General features: G+C 38.4%; 3 protein-coding genes and 1 long non-coding RNA gene across 13 annotated transcripts; all 4 read right to left on the bottom strand.

Moving 5' to 3' along the window:
- Positions 1-7,495: 7,495 nt before the first annotated feature.
- LOC110684808 lies at positions 7,496-15,870 on the bottom strand. 10 transcript variants are annotated; one of them, XR_002503840.1, is made up of 6 exons: positions 12,202-15,856; positions 11,032-11,140; positions 10,560-10,876; positions 9,733-10,433; positions 9,224-9,376; positions 7,723-7,981 (listed from the first exon to the last, which is right to left on the bottom strand). It is a non-coding gene; the product is annotated as an uncharacterized LOC110684808 (long non-coding RNA). The 10 variants fall into 10 exon arrangements; XR_002503836.1 differs by having other exon boundaries at positions 7,496-7,981; positions 10,560-12,333; positions 13,838-15,870; XR_002503834.1 differs by having other exon boundaries at positions 7,496-7,981; positions 10,560-12,333; positions 14,926-15,870.
- Positions 15,871-16,369: 499 nt separating this feature from the next.
- On the bottom strand, positions 16,370-18,126 carry LOC110684807 (serine/threonine-protein phosphatase 7 long form homolog). Its single transcript, XM_021861239.1, has 3 exons — positions 18,006-18,126; positions 16,987-17,918; positions 16,370-16,905 (listed from the first exon to the last, which is right to left on the bottom strand). Exons 2-3 carry the CDS (start codon positions 17,416-17,418, stop codon positions 16,462-16,464), a joined length of 876 nt encoding a protein of 291 aa, XP_021716931.1. The 5' UTR covers positions 17,419-17,918; positions 18,006-18,126; the 3' UTR covers positions 16,370-16,461.
- On the bottom strand, positions 17,440-17,913 carry LOC110684881 (serine/threonine-protein phosphatase 7 long form homolog). Its single transcript, XM_021861319.1, has one exon. The coding sequence runs from the start codon at positions 17,911-17,913 to the stop codon at positions 17,440-17,442; it is 474 nt and encodes a 157-aa protein (XP_021717011.1).
- A 531-nt stretch (positions 18,127-18,657) lies between the features above and the next one.
- On the bottom strand, positions 18,658-20,820 carry LOC110684880. The gene is made up of 2 exons (XM_021861318.1): positions 20,325-20,820; positions 18,658-19,751 (listed from the first exon to the last, which is right to left on the bottom strand). The coding sequence occupies exon 2, from the start codon at positions 19,741-19,743 to the stop codon at positions 18,658-18,660; it is 1,086 nt and encodes a 361-aa protein (XP_021717010.1). The 5' UTR covers positions 19,744-19,751; positions 20,325-20,820.
- Positions 20,821-23,838: the final 3,018 nt, after the last annotated feature.

The raw sequence follows: 23,838 nt of genomic DNA, 5'->3' as shown, positions 1-23,838 counted from the left end.
ACACTCATGCACTTGTTGAATCATAGGAGCAGGAAGCCATTAAATACACATGCACAATATATGAATAAAAGAAGTCATGACTTTCAAGTGTAAACTAATTAAAGGAACTGGACTTTCAAGTGTGTGCTTAAGTCTAGCGATCTCCATTCCACATTTTACAATAAGCGGAAAACGTACGATTGGACCACGCATAAGCGTAGAAAAACCAGACTCGTAAAAAACAATGTTCAACGTAACTATAGAGTACTATTCAAATGAAATTTGCAAACATACAAAGAGAAATTTCATTTGAATTCTATCTATCTTAAATCATTGACAATTATCAATTGAAAGAAAATCATACAAAGAGAAATATCATTTCAATAGTATTCCATATATCTGTATATGTATGTTCAACGTGATGGGGGTACTATTCAATGAAAGAGAGCCGTTGAGGTGGATGATCCCGCCAAGTTGACTAAAACTGAGGTCAAAGTCCTATAACATGACCTGAGGTAGAGTCACAAGTAACACCATCCCACAAGAAACAATCTCTATTTGCCTGAGGTATAACTTTATAAGCATGGCTCCGTGGAGCCATGTTCCATCTCCTTCCATTGTGGCGGGGGATCAAACCTCGTACCCCCCTTTCTCCTGGGGCTATGCCACTTTGGTAAATCCTGATTAGACCTGTTCAACGGGCCAGGCTGGCTGGGCCGGGCTTTGTATAAAATGGGCCGAGCCGGGCCAAGCCTATTCTGAAATGGGCCGAGCTTGTCCATGGGCCATTAAGCCCAGCCCATTCAAAATGTATAAACAAACTACAACAATCATGAAGTAAACACAATATAAGATAATTATAAAGGGTCTTTCAGGGGCCTTATAAAGGGCCTTAGAAATAAAATTACAAAGCAAATATCTAGATCTAACTTCAAAACTACGTAATTTTGTTGCATGATCGGTTTAATTGAGCGAATTTGAAATCAGATTAGGTAGTACAATTTCGAATGGGAAGCAATGTGAAGATGAAAGTTAATGAATATGAAGGTGGATTGCTAAACATCGCCCGCAAATCTCCACATATAGCCCGCAAACTTATATTGAAGTTACAATATTGCCCTTGACCTTAAAAAAAAACACAACCTCAAAAAAAATCAAAGTACGGGGATATCGAGGTGGCAAGGCAAAGAGTTGGTGGCGGCTGCGGAGGAGGGAGGGTTGGCTCGTGGCGGCCAGGTGGTGGTGGCGCCAGGTCCGGCAGCCACGTCCACCGGCCTGGCGTCTGGGCAGGACGCCCAGCCACGGTGAGTGGCGTTTGGGACAGGCGCCAGTCACTGTGGCTTAGCGTCCTGCCCAGGTCAGTGGACGTGGCTGCCGGACCTGGCGCCACCACCAGCCATCGGCCGTCCTGGCCAGGCGCCCCACCGCCTTGCCGTGGTTGTTTTGTTATTTTTTTTTTAATTTTTTTTTGCTTGTTTGTATAATGTTTTTTTTTGTTGGAAATTGAGTTTTTTTTTTCTATTTTTGTGTATTATCATGTTTTTTTTTTGTTTTCTTTTTTTTTGTGTAATATTATGTTTTTTTTGTTGGAATTGAGAAAAAAAAAAATTCTTTTTTTTTTAATATTTTGTTTTTTTTTATTAGTAACTGAGAAAATTTTTTATTTTGAATTTTAAGCAAGTCAAATGTAAAAAAAAAAAAAAAAAAAAAAAAAAAAAAACAAAAAAACAAAAAAATAAAATAATATGGCCGGACCACCACCCTGGAACCGGCGCCTGGCCGGGACGCCGCCACCATGGTGGTGGCGCCTAGCCGGGACGCCAGTACCATGGTCATGGCGCCTGGCCTGGAAGCCTCAACCATGGTACAGGCGTCCTGGCTAGGCGCCACCGCCATGGTGGCGGCGTCCCGGCCAGGCGCCGGTGCCGCGGTGGTGGCGGCTCCTCCGGATGCCAGCCGTCTTTTCCGATGACATTCGTCGTCCCCCATCCCCGTACGACTCCACATTTTTCGGTGTTCAGAGAAAATTGACAAAGGGGCAAAACTGTCAAATCATATTAATTTTGTGGGTTTTATGTAGTATTCTGTGGGCGATGTTTAACAAATCCCATGTGAAGAAGGTGAAATCTCATAAGCAGGATGCCATTGTTAAGGTTAGTAGGATGAAATTAAGCAATGGAAACAACCACAAAAAAATTGCCAAAAATTGTCTCTTAATTATGCTTCGGGGAATTTAATTCAGTGCGGTCACTCTTAGTTTGTTGGAAAAATTTGATCAAGATTCAAGCCCAAAAAATCTTATAAGTTGTTTTAAATTTTTCTTCAATTCTTTGCCTGCATGCTAGATTAAATTATAATCTTCAATTGATGTTAGAAAGTTTTAGAAATAGAAAAATTAGGATAAAAAAAGTCTCATAAGAGTTACCCAATTTCAGCCCTTTTTAACTTAGATCCAACCCTTTAAAAGCCCCTTATTTAAAAACCCTTTAAAAGCCCGCCCCGTTTAAATATTGGATGGATAAAACCCTTTTATAAAAGGGCTGGGTCAAGGCTTTAAATGGGCCCCTAACCCATTGAATAGGTCTAATCCTGGTATATAAACCATAAATGGGGCCTCCGTTGACCTTATCGGTTAAAAATAAATAAATAAATAAATAAATAAATAAAAAATCTCTATCTGCCTTCGAAGAATTTGTCTTTGGATAAGACGACGCAAAGTCATTCTCATCCTACATTAACAAGTATCATGAGAATGGACACTTTACATTTCGAACAAAAGATGCAGAATTTTGAGAAAATGGTCAAGAACGACACCGAGACATACCCATCAACCCTGCAACCCATATGGCCAAATCCAACAATATTACAAAGTCAGCATTACTAAGAGTAATGACAATTCAAATATCATCCCAATCCCAATCTCATTCCATATTTCCAATCTATTACAATAGCATATTAACAGGCCAAGTAAATTACTATCAGTTAAACCCCAATCAGAAATCTATCTATCTTACATCATTAACACTAATCAATTGAAACAAACTCATACTGCATTCTTCTCTAAGCTACCCTTCAATCCACATGTCCTACGTATCGAAACTAAGCTCAATAATCACTAGATTACCCATTAAAACCTCTTATTGTTAAGGTTAACTTATACAATACTTTGAAAAGTACTGTTACTTCAATTGAAATTAATTCTAATTGCCCAATTCATCTGAGAACATATATATCAACATCACCACAACACTCCCTCTTAATTCAAAACTCAATAGTATGGGACAAGTGCAACACATACACTCACATGAGGGTTGTTCATGGGCTCAACATGAGTGCAAAAGTGCAACACTCATATTTCGAGAATGGAAGAGCATTAAAATGACAAAGAGTAATACTCTATATATGAAAAATCTTGATTAAGGAGTATGAGACCATTAACCACTAATGCTAACCCTAGTTGGTTACTCGTTCAATATAAAGAGAAAGCATGTTTTACTTTGACTTAGAGTTTTCTTAAACCTAGTCTTGTTCCTTCATTGCATACAATTTGTTTTTAACCAATTTGACAAGTTGTTTTTCAAATTTTTGTAAGATTTACAAGATTCAAGTACTTCCTCCGTTTCATTTTATTTTCAACAAAAGGATATTGTTTGTAAGAGATAATTAATATTCTTTTGTATTTATCATTACAATAAAGACCAAATCCGTACTAATATATCAAAATTCTTTTTTTAAAGGAAGTATGTGTCGTACAAATATAAGTTATAACCCTCTACTTAGACATTTAATGATGCTATAAGGACAAGAGAGGGAAGAGAATTGATCACAGGATTACTTGGAATGGAGAGTAAGAGATAGCCAACTGAACTCAATTGAACAAATAAATTTCATTATTTCAATATGAAGCCTATAATCTAGTTAAAATTTCTAGAAAATTTGCTATACAATTTAATGAGTTGTTTAACAGGCCTGGGCTGCGCCCGCCACGGAGATTACAAATCTCATTTACAAGAACAAGGAGGTTTCACCTCAAAATCACATGGCAATTATGAGGGGGTAGCCCCTTAGCCTTTTAAAGTGGATACAAGTTACTTATTTTTTCAATGTAGGTAACATCACCCCAACTCTCCCCCTTAATTCGAAACTCAATAGTATGAGACAATACATACACTCACATGTGGGTTGTTCATGGGCTCAACATGAGTGTAAAAGTGCAACACTCATATTTTGAGAATGGAAGATCATTAAAATGACAGAGTAATACTCTATATATGAAAAATCTTGAATCCTATGAAATCTGAAGTTTAAACACTGTGCATGAAATTTGAGTGCGGATAATACAGATGGTAGAAATCACTTATTGTAAACAGTCAAGCTAAAAACTAGAGGAAAACACAAAAAATTAAAAGAAAAGGAAAACAGTAGTCCGCTACTACATAGCAGTAATAGTCTCTAAGTCTAAGCTATATTGTTTCAAGTCCTCCTTTGTCGTCTTCTCGAATGCTTCTTGAACCCTTGCGCAATTACATATTCAAACCTATTCACCTTTCTAGAAAACCAATTAGAGCTCTCTGATGAAAGTATACGATATCCAACAACCAACCCCAAAGTTGTTCCTAGGCCAAACCCTATCAAAATTATTTCCCACAAGCTTATACTTGTTATGATATCGACAATATCATATACTTCTTGTTTTGACACAGATTGATGATCAAGTACGCCCCTTTTTCCGCAATCTTGCAATGGATATCCGCACAAAGCCAAGTTCCCTACGTAAGAATCACTTGAAAGTGTACTGAGTTGAGTGCTTTCAAGGATTGGCCCTAATAGCTTATTCTAGGAAACATTTTAGTCTTCAAGAAAAGTGAGACTAACCAACTGTGGTGGAATATTTCCTTCAAGCCTATTGCAAGACAAGTCTAGAGACTGAAGCGAAGTTAATTTGGCTAGTGATGGGGGTATATGGCCTGTTAGCTGGTTGTATGATACATTCAAGCTTACAAGTGCAAGAAGTTCACCAACAAAATCTGGGATTTCTCCCCTGAATTTGTTGTTTGAGAGATCCAAGGATATTAGAAAGGTTGAGATTTTGTATGTTAATGTCATTTCTTTCATTGTCAACACAAGAGACTCCTCATAATAATCCGAAACACCTACATAATTTCTACTCTCCGTATGTCCAGCATCATTATTTATGATCACTGCCGTGAAGTTTCTAAAGTATTTAACTGGGAGCTTTCCAGATAAGCGGTTCTTAGAAAGATCATGAATTTGCAACTTAGGAAATGGATGTTTATTAGCCTTAGCTCATCTCTTATTGAACCTTGAAAATTATTTGATTGGAGGACAAGGACTTTTAACTCTGGGAGATTATCTAGCCAGTGTGGAAAGGAATCATTGAATCGATTATTACCAAGATCAAGTACTTCTAAACTCTTATATCTCTTCAAAGATAGTGGAATCGCCCCTTCAAATTGATTATTATTCAAGTGTATGCTCTTTAAGGTGCAATGCTTTGTAAATGTCAAAGGACTGTTCCCATGAAATTTATTAGACCCCAAATCCAAGAGTTCTAGGCTATGACTCAACTTTTCTAAACACTCGGGTATTCTGCCATTCAAGTGGTTGTTAAAGAGGTCAACATCGCTCAATTGTGTCAAGTTACAAAATGATGAGGTTATCTCCCCATGAAATTTGTTATTGGAAGCCAAAAACACAGTGGTGTTGGGTAGTGGCAAAGAAGCAAACCTTATAAAGAGTTAGAGAGAAGATCAATGTATTCTAAGCTCTTGTAAGAAGGAAGATTTAAACCTCCTGTAAAGTTATTGTGAGAAATATTTAAATCCTCCAATAAATCTTTTCTAACATCGTACATCCCAGCTGAGATTTCACCTTGGATTCTATTGTTGGAGAGATCCAAAATTCTTATAAGTTGTTAGGAATTTAAGATTTTGGGAAATTCGGTAATGTTAGAAGAAGACAAGTACAAAGTGGATAAATTAGGCCAAGTAAATGTAGAGTCGAGCCCTTCAATCCTTGATATATTTGATAGGTTAATATTTACTACATTATTGCACTAGGAGAAAATATTGAGGGGAAGGCTTAAGTTGTTAGAGCTGAGGTCAAGATCTTCTAGTAGACAATTATCTTTTGGAAATCATCCATTGGTTTTTCCAAATTGGTTGCTAGAAGGATTCAACTGTACTAGAGATGGAAGATTCATTAACCAAGACAGTATGGACCCCTTTAACAAGTTGTTTGATAGACTAAGGGACCTTAATTGTGAAAACTCTTTTGTGTTAAATGGAGAGGGTAATTCCCCGATTAATTGGTTATTTTCTAGCCAAAGCATTTCCGTTGTCTTCCAAATCCTCGTAGGAATAGTTCTAGAAATGTTGCAATAGGATGCTGAAAATTGGCTCAATTGCCGTAGTTTCCTTTCACTCGGAATTTCAGGCAACCTAATTGATAAATTAGTGCCGGTGAAATGTATCACCTGCAATGAACTACTCAAGTTGTTGAACACTAAGGGATCAATATTTAGATTAGGATTTTATCCGACTTTGAGAGATCGCAAGTGTGGTAAGCTCAAAATGTTAGAGAGAAAGGCTCCTTGCAAGCCACAATCATACAGCTCTAGAGAGGATAAAGAGAGGTTGACCAATGTTTTGGGGAAGGCTGAATTAATTACACCACCGTTAAGATGGAGTTGTCTCAACTTAGTAAGATTTCTTACAATTTTATCAAAATGCGAAATTTTAATTCTTGAAAAAGTATAAGGATAGTCAGCATCTGTAGCGAAATGCCCAACGAGATTATCCCACTCTATTGACATAATAATGAGATCTAAGGAAACAAGTTGAGAAAGTTGACTGATTTCAATAAGAACATAACCGATAAAACCAGAGTGTGAGAGGTTTAGAACTTTCAGTCTTGAAAAATGTCCCAATTTTGGGGATATATGCGATGGGTGAAATTCGTTATAAGCAAGGTTAAGGTACTGAAGATGTGTAAGGTGAAAGAGAGTGCTATTATTGTAGTGGATAATCCCGCCAAGTTGATTAAAACTAAGATCAAGTCCAATAACATGACCTGAAGTGGAATCACAAGTGACACCATTCCACAAGCAACAATCTCTATTTTCCTTCCAAGATTTTGTCTTTGGATAAGATGAACCAAAATCGTACATTTCGGAAAAATGAGGGTGAATAGTGAAGCCATTTTTGAATTGAAGCAAAGCCATCTTCTCATCCTGGTGGCATAGTTGAAAGGAGGAGTTTTGGAATGGTAACGAAATAGTTACAAGTGGACAAAAAAGAAAGCAGAGAAGAAAGAAAGAGAATTCCAAAAGATGAAGCATCTTAATGAATTATTGCATAGATATATATATATATATATATATATATATATATATATATATATATATATATATATATGTGTGTGTGTGTGTAGTACATAGGGGTGACATAAATGAATGGAAAAGAAGGCAAGAAACAAAGAGAAAATAATACACAACTTAAATAGGAAGTAGAACAGAACATTAGCTGTGGAATTCCATTTTACCTACACGAGGTAATTCTATATTAGTTCATCATTGCTAACGCACATAAAGTTAGAAGCCTAGTAATCTTAATATGACTTATAATTTGCAAGGAATCTAAGTCTTGATACATAATCATGCAAAAGGTTATTTAGCCTAAAAAGAACATAATTATGCAAAGAGGAAGACAATTAGCATAAAAATTCTGAGACATTAAAAAATAGCACTTAAATAATACAAGCATATATAAACATGCACCATGCGTGAAATAGTCCTGTAGCTCAAGCTTTCATATCATGGCCAAAGATGGTTGTTGATTGTTTCCTGACTCATAACAGTCTATTAAAGGTTGTAGTGGATTTCAAACAATTTGCGATACGTCTTCATTCCACACCGGCCAAGACGCGGAAACAAATGGACTATGCACTAAATCCATTTTCCAGCAATTGGATGAAGTTTATCCTGAAATAATGCACAAGTAAGATATATTATGTCACCTTTATAAAAGCTGACTGTTCAATAGCATGATACCACAATGATGTAAATTCCGTTTGGTAAACTGAAGGAAAAATTGCATCTTAAGGCCTGTTCACTTCAACTTATTTTCAGTTTAGTTCAGTTTCTAATATCCTTCTCTCATAAACAATTCATTTCAGCTCAATTCAATTCAGCTCCGATCAATTCAATTCTTTTCAGCTAAAATGAGTAGACCCTTAAAACAAAGATTCTCAAGATAACTCGTCTCAATCATTCAAGCTGACAAGCATAATGAATGACTATACCGCGACACTGAAAATAAACTATCACATTATCCTTGCTCTTGCATACAAGCAAAGGCAACCTGGAACTTTTCTCCACTCCATCAACCCAATATCAAGGTAAAATATGAGCAAAGATGTCAGTCATCAAACATGTTAACAAGACCAGTCTTGGGAAGGGGGAAGAGCTATAAACCAACCTTATGTTTTAGAAATTGGAAAATTTCACATCGGTCAACTGCATATAATAGTGGTATATCACAAATGATAAACCTGTTTGCAGCCTTAAGTAGGATCAGTTCAGCTTGGTTAGTCTTTTGATATAAATCGAAAATCAGAAAAAACAAAGGAACAATGATATACAAGCTGAAACTACAAAAAATCTGATAAGTTGAATTGGAAGTTTGGGAAGTCAAAAGACCTGAAAAGAAGAACAGTAATGGTGCCAAAGCTAACAAGTAGTGCTAATAAATTTAGTTATAAAATAAAGCTTACAAATCTTTAGAATATCATCAGATAAATAATTCTTATCTGAGGAATTCACAGTCATCAATGTCCAGTAGAACTTTGTAACTGAGTCCTAGAAGGCAGTCTCAGGACAAACTTTCTTCTTATGTTCAGACTTTGGAATAACAAGATAAAAATACACTTCATCATGAACACATACCAAAAAGAAAAAAAAAAAAAGAAGCAATCATATAGTATTCAGATCTATGAAACTTATCTCAAACTCTTTAAGCCATACAAGATATGCCTTAATACAACCATTTGAGAAGCTACCACAATGATGAATATAGAAACAGCATATCGTTTATAACTTTTATGAATACACAATGGAACAAAAAGAGAATGTTAAGTAAACACAAATCATACTGACTATGTTCAACACAGTATATAATATCAAAGTTGTGGGATAGGGAAAAGAAATGGAAAAAAGAGTTCTTACAATGTTGAAGAGCCACTGTGAGAAAACTAGGCTATTGCCTTGCTCTTCTTATTATCTCTGTTCTTTCCACGATCTAGATGTTAGCCATGGTGATGATCTATGATTTGAGATCCATTAGGGACAAAATGTTGTGCTGCCAGCTCATTATTTCAACTGCATTAGATACAACACATACACAGAATAATTCAACATGCACAGTAGCAACACGACAATATTATTCTAACCATATCTTAATACGTTGAACTGCCCACCATAACTTCCTTCTTAGGCTACACAATCCATTAACATCTATTGAGCACCTTATAGTGACTGACCTACAGTCAGTCACAAATGTTAACATTACTTTTATTTCAAAATCTAGCTACAATTCCTAGAGATATGATTGGTAAAAAATAAGTAGATACTACAAAACTCAACATATCAAAAAATTTCAATCAATTCAAAACTTGACAGTATAGAACAACTGAAATTCAAATTATAATTTGTATCAAAAATAGATAAACAAGTACCTTTGTCCCAATCACGCATAATCTTGCACGCAGAATCCAATTCGTCAAACAGCTTTGCATTATTACAAGCACCAGATATTTGAAAAGTTGCAAATTACATTTTAATTTTTTCTCATATCAATTATCGAATTAAAGGGGTACTAATAAAAGAGAAAGAAAGAAGACTACCTCAGAGAAAGGAGGTTTTGGAGGACAATTTTGCATAGTTGGAGCTTGGACAGAAGCCCTTACTGATGCAGAAGTGGATACAAGGCCAACTGGTGGCTGTTGTGGGCCTCCTAAAGAAGAATAACATGGTCCACCAGGAAATGTCCCAGCTGAGCACATTGGAAGTCTATCACTAATTTCTCCTGGAGAGGCAGTCAGAGAAGCAACTTGACCAGTGGACATTGGAAGAGACCCAAAGCCACCTGGTCGAGCTATGATAACCCAATCTCCATGACAAACATGGTAACCCATAATCATAAGAGGTATACATATACCACCAAAATCATTCATAGATATAAAGGCAAAACCACAGGGAAAAAAATGAAGGGAACAAGGAAAACATATTCACCAAAGTCAAGTACCTTTACAAATGAACTCCTCCCAGGATTCTCATGACACAGGCCCTAAGATTATAGGAGCTCCGGAGAAATATTGTCATGATGTATACTCAGATTACCTATGGCAGCCTTGACACTCAACGAAGAAGGAAACACCTAAGAAGAACAACTTCAGATCAGCTAAACTCAATTTCAAAAGAATGAAAGCAACAAACACAGCATAATTAAATATCAAAGTAAGAGGTAAGATCAGGTAAAGCTCAACATCAGTAAGAGGATTACCTTGCGACAAAGTGGTGAGCTTAGTTTTATCCTCCATCACAAGAACTATTTGTGCACATGCCATATTCAAGACCAAGCTCAAATTACTCTAAACTACCCCCTTCTTAAGAGACCTTTGGCAAACAGACAGTGCAACAGAAGTTGATGGATCAACACTGTCAACAGGAATTTCATGTTGATGAGTGTCTATTGATTTATTGTCACTGACAGTTTCATATCTTGCTTCTTCAACATTTGATACCACACATAAAATCCATAACAGCAGTAATTGTAGGCCTATCGACAGAAAATGATAGGGTGCTAAGTGTCACCAACGCCTGCAGCAACCTCAAGAAAGTCAGAGTGGACATCATGAACCAATTAGACTCAGCTGCCAAGCACAGGGATAGTAACTCACCATCCTATCAGTTTTACAATAAAAAGGGAAGTTTTCAGTTGTAAATTGAAAAGGGTTTTCAAGCAGATCACATACCCTTCCAAAGTTGTGGGTCTAAAAGCAGACACTTCAGGGTTCATACAGTCACTTTCAGGAAAAATTTCCGGAGCCTCATACAACTTGTCATTACCACTAGTAACTTGCTCTGGCATAATGACATTTGAAAGTTTCAAAGAACTTTTATAACATAAGTTAACAAAGCTTTCAATGCTATCTGCTACTAAGCCTCGTATAACCTGAGCAACTTATTTTATAAGACACCATTCTAGCTTTCAAGACCCAAATACTCTAATTTCTTTAAAAATGCTACTTGTCTTACACATGGTTTAGCGTTTTAGGTAAAATTTTGTTATATATTTTCACTTCCATTACAGTTTAAATTGGTTATACTATATTAATTTTGCCAATCAATTCTTTGCTATACAATATACTATTTCTCTATCTCCTCAATAATATTCCTTCCATTTTTCTAGGTTGTATTAACAACAGTTTTCAAGTTCCTCAAAAATCTATGCTTCACGAATTCAGATTATATCTGATCGTGTAAATCATCCGATTCTACGCAATTCATCTTCAGAAATATATAAAGATAGAAGAGCCTATGAGGGATTTGAACCCACATCCGTGTCCATTTGCATGCTGCTCTTCCAATTGAGCTGTAGGCTTGTCAAAAAAGGGTTAAGAAAACATAAAATTAAATAACTAGCACAGAAGTCTACGATAATCATGAGTTGTATTTAAAACGGTCATACAGGAAAAGATGCCACCATTTATTTTTTTATCATTTTTTGCTTTCTTAAAATTTGGTAATTCTAAAATTTGATGAGGGCCAAGTAATTTTAAGTTGTAAAAGACTAATATATGTAGAAATTCTCTTCTGTGCAGCATAGTACTGCTGAATTATGACATCTATATAGTGGATTCATTACGAATAGGAGATTACGTTTGCAATTAATGATTTAATGGTATCATGTCACTTTGAGTTACTAACAAGTGTTAAAAGGCAAGACATGACTCTCTTGTGAGCCGATTGGGCAAAATTTCATATTAATGTAGACATGATTGAGCTAGCTAACAACAAGTACAAAATGCAAAAGTTTAAAGCATAAACAATATAACAAATATGAAGACATCCAATTTTAATGGCTAGCACAAATTCAGATTTTCACATGACAACAAATGAAGTAGAGTTGGCCATGCTATTACCATTATTGCATATTGTTTTAGCATCTTCCGCGAGTACATTGTTGTAACAGCTATCCGTTGACATTCTTTAAGCTGCCCATAGTAGTTTGGATAATTAAGACCAAAACATAATCCCGCTGCACAATTAGAAGCCTAGACATAGAAAAACCGAAAGTTATAAATCCAATAATCACAATGAAGAACCAATACTAGTCTTGATAAGTTTGCACTAACTGCAATCAAACCCCGCTTTTGAATTGTAACAAAACAGAATCTACAACAACATCAATCAGGCAAATTATTGACTATTTATGTTTAAACCTTTGGCTTCTCTACCTTTTGCTATTGGTCCAATTTTCACTCTTGAAATCTAATTAGTTTAAGTTAATTAAAAAAAAATTGCACAATAGAACATTAGAACCACTGTAACCATACTTGCTAAGATTCAAAGCTGAAAATCTTTTAATGAGGTACTCCTTCCTAAACAAGCTTACACTAGATGGAATACACCTTCCTAAGATATCATTAGGTGATTTTGATTCCCGTGGAACACTTCACAGTTTACATAACCTGCATTGGATAACCCTGTGAAACTCTGTTTAGGTAAATTTATTAACCTATATATATATATATATGGTTTAGGTTCATATGAGAACTATTTTTATATAAGAACCATGAGAACTCCTCAAATTTAGATCAGGTGTTACATTTCTTAGAACATGAAAACTTACACATATATGCACGTTCTAAAATATCAAGGTCATGTTCTAAAACATCAAAATTATGTTCTTTATTTTTGAGGTTATGTTTTGAATTTTTGTTTTCTGAATTATGAAGGTTATGTTCTAAACACGATAATTGAAAGCATTACCTTGAAATTTTAGAATATGTATATTTGTTTAGGTTTCTATGTTCTAAAAAGTATTGCATATGTTCTAAATTTGAGGAGTTCTCATGGTTCTCATGTTACGAGAGTTCTCATGGGATCCTCACCCTATATATATATATATATAATGTTTTAAATCAAACTACATACACTCCATGCAATCCTAATAAATAAAAAATTAGATCTGCAATAATTATAATTCTATCCTCAGCACCATAGAAATATGAGTGATAAATCATAGTACATTGAACTCATCAGATTCAGTCATCTCCTCAACATTTCTGTATAAATACATCTTCAGTTAATTGATTGCCTCATCAACCCTCATAGAGACCCATTCAGCAATGATCACATATATGGTACAGAGACCCATTTGATATAGATCACAATTCACACTTCAACACTTAATCCAAATCGCAATAATGAAAAAAACTAAGCATCTGATAAATTCAAAATCCAGCTACAATACATCAGTGATATGATCAAAAAAATTGAAAATAAAGACTGCAAACTTAATTCATAAAAAAAACTTCAATTCAAAACTTAAATTTGCAGTTTAATTTGCATCACAAAAATAGAAAAACAAGTACCTTTGACCCAATCACTCACAAGAGCCAGTTTATTTTATTCTTTTAAGAACACGAAAAAAAAATCATTAATCATCCAATTGAAATAAAATATTAATAAGAGAGAAACAATGAAAAATAGCTCAGAGAAGAGAGGATTTGGAAAACAGTTTTGCATTGTTGGAGGTTGGACAGAAGCCCTTACTGATGCAGCAGTCAGTGGTAAACCGACTGGTGGCCTCCTGGAAAAGAAAATAGTAGTCCACAGTGCAATGTCCCAGTCAAGAACATAAGAAGCATACCACCAAAAAAAAATTCATATATATATAGACAAAATCACAAAGAATAATATCAGAAGGAAACATAGAAAACATATTCATAAAGGTGGAGTACCCCCCACAAATGAATTGCCCCACTGGGTTTACCTTGTCATAGGCCCTAATATTAGATTATAAGGGCTGCAGAGAAAGACTTTCATCACTAATTCTCAGGAAAACTATCGCAACAAATGCCTACGCTAAAAAACTCAATATCAAAAGTATGGGAGCAAGAAATACAACATAATATTATAGTAAGGTAAGGGGCAAGCTCAAGTGGACGTCAACATTAGTAAGAACATTATCTTGAGACAAAGAAGCAAGCTTAGTTTCATACTCCATCACAAGAACTATTCGGGCACGTGCCATATTCAAGATTGAGTAAAACAAAATTCTGGAATTCTCCTTACCAAAGAGACCTTTAAAAAAAAGCAGCTAACAAAATCAACACCTTCAATGAGAACTTCACGATGATGAGTCCACTAATCTACTATCATTGACAGAGTGACAGTACATAGCTTGCTTTTTCAATATTGATACCACTCATGAAATCAATAACAACAGCAACAGTAGGCCTACCACAGAAAAATGACAAGGTGGCAAACCAGGGGAAAGTCAAAATAAACATCAAAAACCAATCAGCCTCAACTACAAAGAGCAAAGATAACGTGAATTCTGAGCAGTGAGCACCATGCTAAAGTTGGGGGTTAAAACGCTGACACTTCAGAAGTCACAAAGTCATCAGGTAACGTGAATTCTCACATAGTCGAGCAATTTGAAACAGCCTCTAAATCCCTTAATACCAATTCAGTTATATTGCAATTATAGCAAAATTTTCACAGAATAAACCATCACAGCAAAAGCCTGAAGTTATAATTCATGAATAAATATTAAGCAATTGCTTTTTACATTGTCACAGAAAGCATAACCCCAAAATCGCATATTTGAAAGTAAAAGTAAAAAATAAATTGCATACCTTTCAATAAGATAATCATCATCCTTCTCCAAGCTTCTCCTATAATTGCAATCTTCAACTTTTCAAATCGATAAAATAACCATGCTGAAAAAATCAAGTAAAATTATCAAGACAGATTATCAAGAGCACAACTTCCACATACTGATGAGTGATGCATAGCACTACACTTTTGAGTCATCGGAATCATAGTGCACTTCATACCGTTGTTTCCCTCTCAAAGAACAACATCAAATTGCCAAATTACCACTGTGATTAACTATCAATCAAGCTTATGCACATATAATTAAAAAAAAAAAAAGTCACTTTAGAACTTATACACATCAAACTCTTTCAGTGAAATTTTATTTTTCACTTTTCCATCGAATCGACCATATTTTCTATTTTCTATGAGGTAGAGGAAGCAATTAATAAACCAAAATGAAAAATGATTAATTCAATAAAATTGTAAATTATAGGGAATAACTAAGAAGGGTATAGAATGCAAACAAACAGAAGAAGAATTTCAATCTAAATTAGCATACTTTTTAAGATTAATGATTTCACTAAAAAATAATTTATATAGAAGGTAGACAAGGCATCCATCTCATAAATAAATTGCATAATCACTTTCAAAATCTTTGTGATAGATGATGATGACGACGATGAGGAGGAAGAAATGAACTATCACAAATATGATAGATGTTCACTTTCAATATCTTAATTATTAATAGAATTATTTTCAGAAAAAAAAAAAGGCTGATAACAGAGATGCATAAGTCAATCTGAAATTCACACATAAAACTGCTACAATAAAGCCAAAATAGATAAGGAATACAAACCATGTAGCAAGAAAATTGTAAGATTACAAACAATTGCATTTTACCACAATACAAACCGCTAGTAAACCCTAAATTCCCAAAACCGCGTAATAACAATTAAGTTATTATTCACTGTAGAACCACAATTATTATGCAGCCAGCAAACTAGGGTTAATGTTAATTGACTTTTTTACTAAAATTAGAGCTCTTTCCCAAATTAAAGTCAAGAAGAACCGCAATTCCCAAATTGCAGCCAAATCTTTTTATTTTCCCATTCTACCGTCCACGTAAGCACTGGTTAAAAAACCGGTTTTTTTTTTTCCGGTCCAGGGTAAACCGCTACTTGAAGTAGCGGTTTCTTTGCAATAAACCGCCACTTCAAGTAGCGGTTTCTTAGTTTAAAACCGCTACTTGAAGTAGCGGTTTGTTTACAAAAAACCGCTATTTTATGTAGCGGTTTATTTTGGAAAACCGCTACTTCAAGTAGCGGTTTACTTTGAAAAACCGCTACTTGAAGTAGCGGTTTACCCTGGACTGGTTTTTTTTTCAAACTTGCATAATCACTCAAAAAAAACATGAGATATATAGCATATTTTCAACACAACCACCATAAATAACAAGTTTATGAAGATCTAAGGAAGTCGAAATTGCAAAGTCGAATATTTTTCAATTGATTAAATATAACAAAATCCAATTCTAAGCATTTACAAAAAAATTAGTTTAGTTCCAAAATATACACTTAGCTCGGGCGTTGCTTCTTCCCATGAGGTGACGATGAAGATGATGCAGCTGTCTCCTCTGGAATGTCATCCAGGCCAACTCCAACCCCAGACGTAGTGTTGCTACGCCGTCGGTTTCTCTGATACTGGCGATGCACTAGTGGAGGAGATGTCATGATAGTATGCTGAGAAGGAGTCGGTGGACGGAAGGCACGTGCTGAATGGCCTCCACGATGAGGTGGTGGTCTGATCGGCATAGTGTGCACAGTAGAAGATGAAGACGTGGACGGTCGAGGCTGCTGAATAAGGTGTGACTGCCCCACCCTAGACAAGGTTTGGCCACAAAATGATGTAAAACCCTGCATCGTCTGTATGGCAAATGGTATAGCCGTCTCTGGTGGCAAGTGGGAGATGGTCTCAGTAGATCCCGATAGCTGGACGTGCAAATCAGCAAATGCATGTGCCTACATTTAAGTGTAGTTTTAATGTTAGTAAAATGAAATCAAAAACGTAAGAACTAGATTGAAATGAAGTGAAGTTCATACAAGCAGGAGGTCAGAGGTAGCTGGCTGGTAATGACTCGGGGGGCGCTCCTGCGAAGGTGGAGTAATGACCAGTCTCGTGATGCGACGGTACCAAGCCATGTACTCTGTCATGGCCGGGGAAGAAGTCCCAGTGAACGGGTATCCCTGGACGACTAATGCCTCTCGTCGACTCCACTCGTGTACATGGTCCGAATGCCGAATCTCCCAATTACGCTGTCCCCTTCGATCCTTCCTGTGTAGAGCAACGTCCGTGTCTACATCCTGTGGGATCGGCTGGTCTAACCCGAACTGACGAAGGACTCGGTCTGGGAGGTGGAACTCAACGACGTCAAAGCATATCAGAGGTGCCCGTGAACGCCAAATGTGCATGTCTGAGCGACAAATCTCCGGAAGTCGATCCATCACCGCCTCAGTATATGGCTGCCAAATCATCTAATTCCCAAAACAAGTATGTCAACATGTATATCCCTCCAGAAACGGCTTACCGTTATCATCATGGCCAGGTCGAACTCCCAGCAACTCCTCAACTAGGTCATGCCATCCCTCAAATGGAGGTCCAATGACAGGAGGGCCGTGCACTCTCAGACCTAACAGGACGGAGACATCCTGTAAAGTAATGGTGGCCTCACCTACCACTAGGTGGAAAGTATGTGTCTCCTGCCTCCACCTCTCAACCAACGCCGTAAGAAGAGATCGATCAAGCAAAAACCCTCCTCCCAAAATCCTATGTACACCGTAAAACCCAGCAAGCCTAACGTACTCTAGTACTCCGCCATCTACCATCCACTCACGTCCCACGCTGACCATATGCTCCCTAACTGAGAGAACTCTATCAGCTACGCCACTCCAAACATCGTGGCTCCTATGGGAAGTCTGCAAGCGTAGAACAGATGGATCAACTGGGCCTGGACGAATCACCGGCTCCATGGGACCTACACGATAACAAAAAATTGAATTAATGTTAAGCGTTCGAGAAAAAACATAAATATTAAACAAGAATATATAATTAATCATGTTACCCAGATGATCCAAATCCACCAATAAGAGTAGGACATGTCTTCTTGTTATGCCCAGGTCGCCGACAAACACTGCATGCCTTCTTCACACGATTGGGACGCTCATCCATTTCATTTCGAATTCTAGTGGACCGTCGGCCTGGGCCTCTTTTCAAATCTGGGTTGGCAATAGTAGTAGGACCATTGTAAGCTGACCAGTGGCAAGGATCAGGAACTGGTGCGAAACACTTCGCGTATGAACGCCTATATTCGGCGGTCATGAAAAAAGAATCCACAAAGTCTGCATGTGATAGGCTTCTATGACGACAAACTGCTAGTACATGAGAGCATGGGAGCTTGTATATTCTCAATTTCTCACAAGTACATGTCTTGCTCAACAGATTCACAGTGTGGGAGTTACCACCTTTACCAGCTTTTCTTCTTCCACGACCGGTCCTAACCTGATACAACCCGATGGCATCATAGTCAAAAGCAACAACCTCATGGTGCGTGGCTTTCTCCATGTTGGCTTCTATTGTCTTCTTAGCCTTTTCCGATAACTCATGGCCCTCTTCAAGTCTTCTTTTACTCCAACTTCTTCTAGTTGCAAAATAGGAGTTAACCCGGAAAAAGGTCATTTGCACTAAAGCGGTTATCGGGAGACATCGAGCCCCCTTTAAGACTCCGTTGAAAACTTCCGACATCGAGCATTGCAAACGAACTCGGAAGTCAGTAGCTTATGATCTCCCGAGTCGATGTCACCAACACAGTTACTTGCATGAGGGCCGTTGTACCTCACAATTTTAAACGTAGAGAGTGTTGGATCTTTCACTCCTCTAAGCCTCCACGAACAACTACATTGTTCTTTCCTCTTGCACTCAACAACATATTTCTCTGGCTCTGCCTCCACAACTCGAATTGTTTGATTTCTAGCTATGGAGTAAGATTTCACAGCATCTTTCAGTTGTTGCAATGAGTCAAACTGCTGACCAACCTCAAATTCTCCCCCATTGTTATATGTCTCATTTCCTAACCAAGACATCCATGAGTTATTCAAACGAGGATCAACTTGCGCCACTTCATTGAAGTCTGAAGTGGGGGCGCTTCCTTTAATTGCCTTATCACGAGCTTCAATTACCTCTTCATCATCATCTTCATCAGTGTCATTCATCTCTGCATCGCCAAATACATCAACATTGTTTGGGTCAAGAGAATCAAGAATGCCTTGTGGTTGTGTGCTTGTCGAGGTTCCAACATTAGGCGATGAGGCCGGAGACCTAAACTGTGAGAGATGGTCATTGACATAATGTGGATCAACAAGCATTCTTGTGAATGACCCTATGCCCACACTTTGAACACCAGTGGAAAACGGTTGATCCACACTACCAAAAAAATCCATCCCCGGAAAGGAACCAGTGTTAGTTTGCACAACTGGCTCCTTTGGAACTTGTTCAATGAACAATTGCATTGCAACAGAAGAACTCTGAGTCACAGCAATCCACATAGCTCTAACAGCGTTGTCGTCATTTAACGGAATTGCAACATATGCCCCAGCCATAGGATAACGCATAACCACCTTCAACTCCACACCTCTAGGATCAACACTCAATTCTTCATATAGCTTGTTCAGAACTTGTGAATATGTCATCGCAGAATGTACAAACACAAATTTTTGATTCCCACCCCTATACGTTATATCGCTATCTTTGTGGACAATTTCTCCACCCCAATAGCAATATAGAGGGTAGTTCGGAACCTCCATGTTTCATTCTAGAAAAGACCATTATTAATCAAAGATATTAGATTGCAAAAATTCATTAACAGTGTGGCAATGTCCTAACATCAAGCAAGCAAACTACACAATTATAGCAACCTAAACTGAGCTATGAAGGTCTTAATACCTCTTGAAGCTCAACATGGGCATAAGTCATGACTACATGTACTTTGAGCTCATGTACTTTGTGTATAGAAGCTATATTTTCACTTTCAAAATCAGCAATTATAGCAACCTAAACTGAGTAATGTGATCGAAACCATTAATAATTCTACAAGGGTTATATGTAAGGTAAGTAAATCAACAACAACAACCAAAACCAACCACAAACATACATACAATTCTGAAACTCAACAACAACAACAATAAACAAGAACACTAACAACAACAACACAACCAAAACCGAAACTCAATAACAACAACAATAAACAAGAACACTAACAACAACAACACAACCAAAACCAACAACAACAACACATACATACAATTCTGAAACTCAATAACAACAACAAACTCAATAACAACAACAAACCCAATAACTGAATACAAAAAATAATTAGGGCACTTACCACAAACAAGAAGATCAGCACGTTTCTTCTGAAATTAGCGAAGCCGACCACTAAAGTCGAACCCTCGGCGTCAACAGCGGCGGCCTTCGTTGCTGAGGAATGCTCCGGCGGCGTCGGTGGATTCCTTGGCTGCGCCGGCTTCCGTTGAAGGAGGTGTGATTTTGGTGGAAGGCGTGGATGGGATTTTGGTGAGAAGACGAAAATGAAAGAGGAAAGTGAAATCAGGAAATTATACCTGCTAGAAAACTGCTACTTGAAGTAGCGGTTTATTAAACAAAAACCGCTACTTGAAGTAGCGGTTTATTAAAAAGAAACCGCTACCTGAAGTAGCGGTTTATTAGTAAAAACCGCTACTTCAGGTAGCGGTTTTGCTGTAGACCGGATTTAAAATTTCTTCCCCCTGAACCGGTGACGTGGACGGTACTTTGGGAATTCTTAAAACTTTGGCTGCAATTTGGGAATTGCGGTTCTTCTTGACTTTAATTTGGGAAAGAGCTCCTAAAATTAGGGTTCGATGGAAAAAATTGGCAGCAAATTAGGGTTGGATTGGGAGAATTTGTAATGGATGAAGCAATGAGAAACCGCCTATATATTAACCCAATTATCTAAAACATTGCCAATTTCGTTAAATATATCACAATGTTAAACGAATGAGTTAGATAAGAAATTCAAGCAATGTAGCACGAAGATTAATTGTAAGACTACAAACTTTAAATATAAAGTAAGAAAGGGGGAAATCAAAATGTGGAGGGAAATTTGGGAGAAATTATCTATTATTTATAAATATAAATAATGGGGGGAAATAGTTGACTTGTTGTGGGTGATCGTATTTATATACGAGTATTGTATAGTCGGTTATTCAATACGTGTACAGCCGTATTTTTATTGTATTTTTCTGTTACACCATAATTTCAGTAGCTGTTCTTTTTTATTTTCAGTTGTACTCTGTATGTGGGTTGTATTTACGGTAGCAGTTAGCACTTAGCAGCTGTATTTTTAACTATTTATTTATTTTATTTGTATTCCTTATGTGTGTCGGTTTTTTCTACCTACAATTCTATATTGAAAATAAAAACCACAGTTGTTTCGGGGTTTTCTGATGTCCTGCGGGAGAGTTACAATTCCGAGACTGGAACCGGACGCCTGTACCTGCAAAACAAACGGATGCTCCAGATGATTGGAGATCCGCCTCCGACGGTCAAGTTAGTACTTGATTAAGGAGTAATTAATGCGGAAATTAAAGTGATTGGGTCTCTCTAGGTGAGCGTGTTTAATGTGTGTAATCTGTGTTATCTCCCTTAATGAGGATTAAGGGAGGTATTTATAACCTTAGGAAACGTGCCAATCTAGGTTTAGGTTAACCTTGGGCTGATTGGGCTTCCCTCGGAAGTTGGGCCTAGGTGACCGGCTTCTCCATTAGGCATGGAGTATGCCACGTGTCATGACATAATAAGTCCAGGGTGGACGAATAAGCGTGTTCCACGTGGCAAGCCCTGAGAGGTCCAACTAGGGGACACTTGGCAGGACCTGATTGGCTCACGTGGCGCATTCCGATTGGTGGGAGCAAAATCTCCTAATCATTTGCCCCTCACAGGTGGCACGTGACTGGTCACGTGTTACCTGTGACAGGTATCGCCCTGTAACAGGCGACGGCCTGCTACAGGTGTCACTCGGCGAGAGGCCGAGAGATTCTCCCGCCAAAATTTTGAATTCTGGAAGTGACCCTTCGCCTTCTCACTTCGCCTATATAAAGGAGTGTTGACTTCGGTCATTTTCACACTTGAAAACTTTGTGAGAGAACATTCGGACCCCTGAACTTGCTCTGACATTTTGGACCCTTTCTGCCTACCGCCTGCTCTGACAAGCCGACTGCAAAGGATTTTCAGAACTTCATCAATCGTCACTCGTTCAGGTAACCGTCGGTTCTCTTACTCTTAATTTTCTCTTTACTTTATTCTTTTTTGAAATGGCACCACGGAAGCACACGACACGACCTAGGTTAGTGATCAGCCGGTCACCGGGGACGACTGAATCTAGGACTAGGAGTGCCTCCTGCCCTTTTCTGGACCCATCTTTGCCCTTTATACAAAGTCTGACTGTATTTGTGTCTATGCAGAGCATGATGGCCAGAACAAAAAAGACTGCCAAGATCTCAAACTCAGACGGCTCCTCCCACAGGGTGCCGATTAGTGAAACATCTGACCAGGCGCCAGATGTGGAAGTGAAACAAAGCGGCTTGAAAGCCGGCAGTTCTGAGGGAGGAGTCAAAGTGACCCCTTCCCATTTTACAGTTGACAATTCTACATTCTCTCCTGCTCCTTTGAAAGGAGAGGAGGCGGGCCCCTCCGGGAGAGGGGAGGAGTCGTCCTCTTCGGACTCGTCAGAGGACGAATCCGAGTCTAGCTCTTCTGGCCATGCTTCTCTGGACACAGAAGAGAAAAACAGTCGCCTACAAGAGGCGAGGCTTTCTCACGCAGTTGAGAAGGGGGACGATTGGGCGGAGCCATCCGCCTCTCACCGAGAGCAAAATACCCCCTACTACTGCACGGTACCTTGGGGCCGGATCACGGCCATGCAAGAGAAAGTGGAGAGCTTTATCGCAAACCACACAATGGGCCCCGACTTTTTAGTGTTCGTGCCAGATCCAGAAGACACAGTCGTCTGGCCGGCTGGTACCAGTTATGATGGCGCCTGCTTTGGCTGCTACGAGGCGGCCATTAAGGCTGGGCTGCGCTTCCCACTACATCCGGCTGTTTAGCGGATCTTGGATGGGTATGAGTTGGGGTTATGGCAGTTAGCCCGAACTCCTGGGTCAACGTACTCGGCTATGTGGCCGGGTGCGAACTGCACGGGGTGGAGCCAAACTTCGAGGCTTTCGCCCACATGAACTACCTCAGCCGGACCCCTAAGGCAGGCGGTACCGGCTGGTATCAATTGACGAGCCACAGGGGCTACCTCATGACGAGAGGTAAAGCAAACAAATGGAAGGACTGGCGGAGCACCTTCCTTATCATTGAGAGTTCAGACACAGAGCTGAACAAGCGCTTCAACAGGTGGAACAGGAATCCGCCCCTTCTTGCAGGCGGCCGCAGCATGCCGCCTGTTCCCCCCAAGGCTAAGAAAAAGATCCTAGATAAAGGACTCTTCAAAGTAGAGTCGAAGGTGAACTCTACTTCAGGGGTACGAGAGCAAGTACCCCTGCACTGCGTCCCGAGCTTCAAATGGCTCTACGACGAGTACTTTTTGGCCACCTGTGGCCTCAGCAGTCGGTGCTCAAGAGGTAGCCGGCCTGTCGAATACTCTGTTGTTCCGTGCATTTCTTGTTATGACTTTTATTAACTTTGCTATTTGTTTTTACAGCGGACTCCATGAGCAAAATTACCGCCTCCAAGACTGCGGCGGCCATGTTGCGGGCCTCCATCATGCAACAGTCTTCAACCGACTCCCCCAACAAGGGGGCACCCTTGGTGGGCTTCGAACCTTTCACCCTCTTTTTGGAGTTGTGTTTATGCAT

The sequence above is a fragment of the Chenopodium quinoa genome, unplaced genomic scaffold (genome assembly GCF_001683475.1).
Source record: "Chenopodium quinoa cultivar QQ74 unplaced genomic scaffold, ASM168347v1, whole genome shotgun sequence".
NCBI lineage: Eukaryota > Viridiplantae > Streptophyta > Magnoliopsida > Caryophyllales > Amaranthaceae > Chenopodium > Chenopodium quinoa.
This window is presented reverse-complemented; position numbering and strand designations above follow the sequence as displayed.

Excerpts from the sequence above, each read along its gene's own strand:
- LOC110684880 (XM_021861318.1), bottom strand. The coding sequence starts at position 19,743 with ATGGAGGTTCCGAACTACCCTCTATATTGCTATTGGGGTGGAGAAATT.
- LOC110684881 (XM_021861319.1), bottom strand. The coding sequence starts at position 17,913 with ATGGAGCCGGTGATTCGTCCAGGCCCAGTTGATCCATCTGTTCTACGC.
- LOC110684807 (XM_021861239.1), bottom strand. The coding sequence starts at position 17,418 with ATGATTTGGCAGCCATATACTGAGGCGGTGATGGATCGACTTCCGGAG. Across the intron at positions 16,906-16,986 it reads CTACCTCTGACCTCCTGCTT|GCACATGCATTTGCTGATTT; the intron begins GTATGAACTTCA and ends ACTTAAATGTAG.